The sequence below is a fragment of the Lactuca serriola genome, chromosome 4 (assembly GCF_051521515.1).
Source record: "Lactuca serriola cultivar US96UC23 chromosome 4, Lser_US96UC23_V15, whole genome shotgun sequence".
Taxonomy (NCBI): Eukaryota; Viridiplantae; Streptophyta; class Magnoliopsida; order Asterales; family Asteraceae; genus Lactuca; species Lactuca serriola.
This window is the reverse complement of record NC_136411.1, coordinates 91668585-91677064: the sequence shown is the minus strand read 5'-3', so window position 1 is coordinate 91677064 and position 8480 is coordinate 91668585. Positions and strand designations below refer to the sequence as shown.

At 29.8% G+C, this 8480-nt stretch overlaps 1 protein-coding gene across 1 annotated transcript; it reads left to right on the top strand.

Moving 5' to 3' along the window:
* The first annotated feature begins 5882 nt into the window (after nucleotides 1–5882).
* Nucleotides 5883–7973, top strand: LOC145100247 (sugar carrier protein C-like). The gene is made up of 4 exons (XM_079037594.1): nucleotides 5883–6086; nucleotides 6176–6498; nucleotides 6595–7224; nucleotides 7314–7973. Exons 1-4 carry the CDS (start codon nucleotides 5951–5953, stop codon nucleotides 7788–7790), a joined length of 1566 nt encoding a protein of 521 aa, XP_078893720.1. The 5' UTR covers nucleotides 5883–5950; the 3' UTR covers nucleotides 7791–7973.
* The last annotated feature ends 507 nt before the right edge of the window (nucleotides 7974–8480 follow it).

Genomic DNA, 8480 nt, shown 5'->3' with positions numbered 1-8480 from the left:
TATTTGTCTTTACATTCAATTATCTATAAAAAAAATGTTTCCTGTAATTTGTCTTGGTTTTACCTCCATTTGACTGACTTAATTACATCAACATCCATACATAATAGCAATAAACTTTACCATCACATAAACATAAAGTACATCAAAATCCAATACATAAACAAGAATTACACAAGTCTATTACATCAAAATCCCCTAAAACCTCCAGAAGCATATCTTCAACCCCAAAATATAATCTTAACAATGACCAGCAGAATCAGTACACAAATCATACTCTTCAACCGTTTCACTTCTTCTCTAACAGATGTCACATCTTCTAAAACTTGTATAAGATAATCTGCAACATCTAAAAGAGTATATTCTACAATGGGCTTCATATTCTCAGGTTCTTCATCAATCCATTCCCAAAATTTACACTTTTTCCCTTGTTTCTGTACTAATAAAATCAACAACATAGAAGGTAAGAAGAAGGAAATTGATGCGATTTGAAAAATATAAAGAATTTAGGTATTTACCAATGAGTTAGGGCACACTCAGAATTTCTTTCCAGGGTTATCTTTGGTCTTGGAAGTACGAATTCTTGAAGGGAGTTCACAATCACAAAGGACTTCCTTATTGATGGGTTTTGGTCATAAGACATTCTATGTGCTCATACAAACCCTAATGCTTGGATCTAGGTTTCTCTATTGTACATGCTTTGAATCCAAGACTATAAACCCTAATTCTAGCATATGGAAATCAATATTAACATATAATTAGGTTTATGATATTACCTTGATTGTTATGTAGTAATAACAATCCCAATTCCTCCTTGAATTGACTTTGGAAGGCTTAGAGTCACAAGTGTCACTCCTCTAATGGCTTACAAACACCATAAGCAAGTGGAGAAGGTATAAAGAGAGAGGAGAGAGGTAGGAATTCGTCCTTAGGACTTCTTGGGAAGGCTTAGACGAATTCATGAGCCTTAGAGGGTTTATATAGGTGTAAAGATTAGGGTTTTAGTCCTTATCCTTATCTAGTTACTTGCCCACCAAGAAACCATAAGATAAGTCTTAGAAACCCTTATCCTAGTCGATTTCTAAGGCATTATCACCTTAAATTCGTTCACCCTATATTTAAGATAATCCTTACCTTATTTTGTAACTATCACATAATTACAATTCAGCCCCTCTAGTTTAATTAATTACACTTGATCACAAAATTAATTCTTAATTAATTATTGACCAATATTAATTAAACAAATATGATTTCTCCTTTAATATATTATTCTTATAACATATTAATAAATCATAATAACCTCTCTCTCTATTTATTTCTCCAATCAAGTTGCTTTGGTGAAGGCAACCCAAAAGGACCATGCACCATCGGGTCAAGTACATACCAAAATAGTTATGGACTTAGACACTAATCCAACACTTATCTACTTTGTGATTGCTTGAACCTGTGGAGATTCTTGAGCCACTTGACATCTTCTTTCTTCTTCTACGAATTCCCCACTTCTATGTGTTCGAGATTGAAGGTGATTCCTCCTGATATTGGATGTTAACAATCGTTTATAAGGAGTGACTAAGCTAATTAATTGTTATGCAGTTGTTTTTAGTGCCACGTGTGCTTCCACATCAACAAAACCTATAGAATTTGGTCAAAAGGACCTATTGTGTACATACTAATAAAGTATAAGGGTTTAATTTACAAAAAAAAAAAGAATAAGGACTAAATGTATACATTTCAAAAAGTAACTTACCCTATCAAGTCATTATCCCTATAAACAATGGTTTATATTGAATCCTATGGAACGGTAAAAAAGGGGTGTTACAATTTGTATAGTGTCGATAATTAGATATATTTATATGAGTTTCATGTTTTTGTGCTTACTTCCTCCTTTCTGAGAACACTACATAGTCTTCTTAATGTCGATAATTGGATATATTTATACAATGTATATAATTGCCAAAACGACTACCTCATAAGCACATATATATATATATATATATATATATATATATATATATATATATAAGAAACCTATCTCAAAATTTACTTCTTACGATACACTGAGCCGTGTCGGTTTAATCGCAAAGCTTCGAAGAAGTATAACTTCTTCATACTAAGTCGGAGATAAGCGTTGTATATGTCAATGAAAATCGTATTGACGTTTCCTAAATGTTTATGATAGTTATTTGGGCTAAAGAGTAATATATTTCTATTTCGAATTATATAAACAATGGTTTATATTGAATCCTACGGAAGAGTAAAAAAGGGGTGTTACCATTTGTATAGTGTTGATAATTAGATATATTTATAAGAGTTTCATGTTTTTGTGCTTACTTCCTCCTTTATGAGAACACTACATAGTCTGCTTAATGTCGATAATTGGATATACTTGTAAAATGTTTATAATTGCCAAAACGACACCCTCATGAGCATATATATATATATATATATATATATATATATATATATATATATATATATATATATATATATATATATAAGGGTATGGGTAGAAAAACTTGAAATAATACTCGGACTCGTGTCTTTTTAAGTACATGAGCCTAATTGTAAAAAATAAGAATACGAGATTCTCTTAGTAAGTATATATCAAGGGAACCTCAAGTACAATCTTATGATGCAGTGTGTGTTATTATTTCAAGCATATTTGCCCCATTCTTTCTCTTTCTGGATTCCTCTGCTGATATATGTTAAATCACATACGTTTATTACACTTAAAAGGAATGAATATATATACCATGATATTATTCATATGTTATAATTTATGTTAATTTTGTTAAACGTTATGTATTTATACAATATGATATACATGGATAATTTCTATAATAAAAATTCAACTAGGTACTTACAACATTGACACCATTTAACAGTCTCATCTATGCCTCTGATAGTTGATCAGATATGTTGTTTTTTTATGGTTCTGCATTTTTTGTGGTTCTAGAGTTCTTGAACTTACAACATTGACAACATCTCTCTCTCTCTCTCTCTCTCTCTCTCTCTCCCTCCCCCCCCCCCTTTTCCCCCTCTTTGTGTGTGTGTGTGGTTATTTGTGTATGACTAGGGGCAAAATTGTCATTTATAAAAATTTAACATTGTGGTATTTACACACATACACACACACACACACACATATATATATATATATATATATCCCGATTCTAATAAAATAATAGTTTTATTTTCTTTTTGACATGTGTCACCATATTAGGCTTCATAATTAATGCATCTATTTTTTTTGTCATGTGTCACCCTATCATGTCTCCTAATTAATGCATGTCACTTGTCAACCTATTTATTCTCCATTTCAAATGTCAACTTTTAAATTTCTCACTCTAATTATATTAAATTAATAACATTAGAAAAAAAAATAAAAAAAATAAATACAAATTATAAAGTGATACTCTTTTACATATTTATTTAAATCAATGATTATAATTTTATATAACTAAAAAATCTCTTAATTAATAAATTATTTAAAATAAGTGATTAATAATTTTAAGTTTTAATATTAAAGTTTAATTAGTTTTATAACCGTGGCTCCCACGGGTTATAAACTAATATATATATATATATATATATATATATATATATATATATATATATATATATATATATATATATACATACAAACAGATTTCAACTTTATTGATCTTTATAGAAGGCAAAATTAATATATGTTCGTTGTTGATTATAGACTTTATTCAGACTGCTATCGTGAGGTCAACCAATCTAATGCACTCTCGTTACTGTTGCTTTTACATATTACTATATTTTTAAACACTAGTTATAAGATCCTTTATTAAATAGGTTTATTATAATAAAATGTTAAATAGGAATGATTAAATGAGAAGTTTATTCAAATTTGCAATTTGAAATAAAGGAAATTTATCAGAAAAAAACATGAAAAAAATTAAAATTATGTGTTTAGTTATCAGACACGTGTACTAAACGGGTTAATTATAACAAAATGTTAAACACAAGGTTTAAATTGTAAATATATTTGAAATTGAAATTGAAATTTTAAATTTTAAATTAATAGTCATTATGATAAGTTTAATTTATGGAAACTAATTAATGATATATTAGTAACTAGGTGTAATACCCATGTATTACATGAGTTCATTTAAAAAAAAAATAAACATGAAAATTCTAAACATTTGAAAAAGTTTGAATTTATAAGAAAAATGAGAAAAATGTTGAATTTTTAAAATTAAAATGTTTTTTTTTTCACTTTTAAATTTAAACAAATAATTTAGATAAATAAACAAAGGAAACTAATGAAGTTTTAATTTAGAAATTTTGAAATTATAAGGAAAATAAATTATTGGAATTGATATGCATTTATTATTACATTTATTGTAATTATTACATTTAAATATTATGTGTAATTTAATAAAATGAAAAAAAAGCCTCAAAATGTCATGTGGAAAAAATTTGATTAAAAATAACCACAAAACGAAATGTGGCAAAATCAATGAAAGTGTAACATGTGACAAAAAGATTTTTAATTATTAGAGTAGATGAAAAATGAAGAAATAACAAGTGGAAAATAAATATATTTTAAAATTTCGACAAAATAACATGTAGTAAATTGAATTAGAGAATAACATGTGACATAAGCATTCTTATTTATTAGGGTAGATATATAATAATATATTTTATCAATTTATGCATCTAAATAGAGATAATATTCATAAATATAATATACGATATTTCTTTAGTCCAAGAAGATATAAAATATACAACTTTAATAACATGTTAAAAATTTTATATATGCTTATAGCATATACATAAATAAGTTGCTTTTTTTTTCAAGTATAATAGCATAATAACAAAAATTGAATATATAATGTATAATGGTATAACTGATAGATTTTTTTAAACTACATTCTATTGCAAAAAATATATTATAGTTATAATGGTGTAATACACGAATAAATGAGAGTATGTTGCTATGTTTTGTGATTCATAGCATTTATTTAAAATATGTCCATAGTTTTTTTATTAAGATAAATTCAATTTGTATTTATTTCGAAAATGTATTTTAAAAACTCTTATTGTTTACATCTTAATATTAACACAATTATTTAAAACATGTCAATAGTTTTGTTTAAAAAAATCAAATATCCTTATATTTTTTTTCCTAATATCATCTCACACACTTAAAATTATGCTCATTATTATATTTAATAAAATTAATAAATTTTTATTACAGTTGTTATTATTTAAAAATAATAGGAGATAAGTAGGAACAATAAGTAGAACGATATTTGATTTTTTATTAATATAAATTGGATTATTTATTTATCATTTCGTTTTTATTTATTTTAAAATTTACTTTAAATAAGATTTAATGTTTACATCTTGATTAAATTTTTATTTAATCAATTTGTGTAATACACTATCTCACACATAGTTTAAAATAAAAAAAAATACTATTAAACTAAAACTTACTATACTTTATTTATATGCGAACAATAAATAACCAAATTAATTTGAAATCTTATTTTATATATTGTATTTATTTTATTCATATGCAAACAATAAATAACCAAATCAATTTGAGGTTTTATTTTATATATTGTATTCATCTATTATAAACATTATTGCTTCTTTCAAATTTCTAATTTTTTTTCGAAAAATTTGCTTAGTAGTTAGTAGTATATACTTATTAATAATTTTACTACATAAGTTTAAATCTGGATAATGACAATGACGTGGACATTTGTTTTTGTTCTACACACTAAAGAGTTTGACTTAAACTAGGAAACCTTATTAAATTCTAATATATCTACAATACCTCAATGTCCATCATCGCCTATAAATACACCGGCGATTCATCTTTTTCAAAGTACAAACCATTCACCTTCTCTTCTTCTTCACAACATTTTTCATCGGAGTTCTCAGATCGAACGGAAGCTCAGGAAAGCAAATTGTCATGGCTGGCGGTGGAATTCCGACTTCTACAGGCGGCGACAAAGCTTACCCGGGAAACCTTACCCTCTACGTCACGTTTACTTGCGTTGTAGCGGCCATGGGTGGCCTCATCTTCGGTTACGATATCGGAATCTCCGGTACACTATTCAACATTCATTGATGGAGTATTTTATATTTTTATTACAGGGATTTTAATTGAAACGCTTGTATTCTTGAATGTTTACAGGTGGAGTTACGTCGATGAATCCATTCTTGCAGAAGTTCTTCCCATCGGTCTACCGGAAGCAGATAGAGGACACCTCAACGAACCAGTACTGTAAGTTTGACAGTCAGATATTGACAATGTTCACATCCTCTTTGTACTTAGCGGCGCTGGTGTCGTCACTTGTGGCGTCGACTGTGACCCGGAAACTCGGTCGGAAACTGTCTATGCTTTTCGGCGGCATCTTGTTCTGTGCCGGAGCTCTGATGAACGGATTTGCACAGGCTATTTGGATGCTCATAGTGGGTCGTATCCTACTTGGTTTCGGAATTGGGTTTGCTAATCAGGTAACTCATCGATCAAATGTATCTTCTCTTTTTTTTAACTATTTGTTTGATTCATAAATTCTTAATTTTCTTTGGTTTTCTCTTATACAATTTCAGTCTGTTCCATTATACCTGTCTGAAATGGCGCCATATAAATATAGAGGGGCACTCAACATCGGATTTCAATTATCATGCACCATTGGAATCCTAGTGGCAAATATGCTTAACTACTTCTTTGACATGATCAAAGGAGGGTGGGGTTGGAGGCTGAGTCTCGGTGGTGCTGTAATCCCTGCCTTGATCATCACCATCGGTTCTCTTTTCCTTCCGGAGACCCCAAACTCCATGATCGAGAGAGGTAATAAAGAAGAGGCAAGAGAAAAGCTTCGAAGGATTAGAGGTGTTGACAACGTCGATCAAGAGTTTTATGATTTGGTCATGGCCAGTGAAGCATCCAAGATGGTTGAGCATCCATGGAGAAACTTGTTGCAGAAAAAATACAGGCCACAACTGATAATGGCTATCTTGATTCCAGCTTTCCAACAATTAACTGGGATTAACGTGATTATGTTTTATGCCCCCGTTTTGTTTAAAACAATCGGGTTTGGAGGAAAGGCTTCTCTTATGTCTGCTGTGATTACTGGTTCTGTAAATGTCATGGCAACTTGTGTTTCAATCTATGGTGTTGACAGGTGGGGAAGAAGGTTTCTTTTTCTTGAAGGTGGAACTCAAATGCTCATTTGCCAGGTATAATTTGATATTCATCGGAAATCAATTTTTAGTCATTTAAGATTCAACCATCATTATGATTACATTAATTGTTTTCTTTGAAACAGGTTGCAGTTGCAATATTTATTGGGAGCAAGTTTGGAATAGATGGGAATCCTGGTGAGTTGCCAAAATGGTACGCTCTTGTGGTGGTGCTGTTCATATGCTTATATGTATCTGGTTTTGCATGGTCGTGGGGTCCACTAGGGTGGCTTGTGCCTAGTGAGATCTTCCCACTTGAGATCCGATCAGCAGCTCAAAGTATCACTGTCTCCATGAACATGATCTTCACCTTCATTGTGGCTCAAGTGTTCTTGACGATGCTTTGCCACTTGAAGTTTGGGCTCTTCATCTTTTTTGCTTTTTGGGTGGTGGTGATGACAGCGTTCATATACGTGTTCTTGCCTGAAACAAAGAATATTCCGATTGAGGAAATGGTGGTTGTGTGGAAGAATCATTGGTTTTGGTCAAGGTTTATGGTGGATGTGGAGTACCCGAATGGAGTTGAGATGACGAACGGAGGTCAGCTGGTCAAGGAGGTATAAGAAATCAAGATGGCATAGTCTGGGGACTCAATAGCATATCGAAAAAGTTTTTTTTTTTTTTTTTTTTTTTAATAGGTAGAAGTAAAATACACTTTTTTGGGCTTTGAAAAAGGTTAATATAAATATATAGTTTTAAATTTATATATTTTACTTTAATATATATAATTTGTGTCTATTCCCTCACTAATCTGTTTAATTTCTCTTAAATCATAACGTTGATGGTTTCATTAGATCTAACAAACTTTTCGTGTCGGGTTCGTGCCGTGTCAAAACATTAAACGGGTTGAGAGCACTTGACCCTAACTCGACCCGTTTAATTATCGTGTCATGTTGTGTCAACCCGTTTATTTTCGTGTCGGATTTCGGGTTAAGTTTTAAACCTTATAAATATGTTGTGTCATGTCGGGTTGAAACATTTTAAAGGTTGAGAAGTAAGAGCCATTGAGGAAAAAAATGAAAAAGTGAAATGCTGGAGTTGGGAGTTGAAACGGAAAATAAAATTATACTCCCTCCATCCCATCTTTATTGTTCATTTTTTACTTTTGAAGTTTTTATTTTTCTACTTTGATCTTAAATATTTTTATTTGTGTTATAAATTACTTGATAAAACTTATAACAATGAAAAAACATTTAAAACAATCCATTTATATATTTTGCATTAAGTGTTATATATAAAAAACAAAAATATTT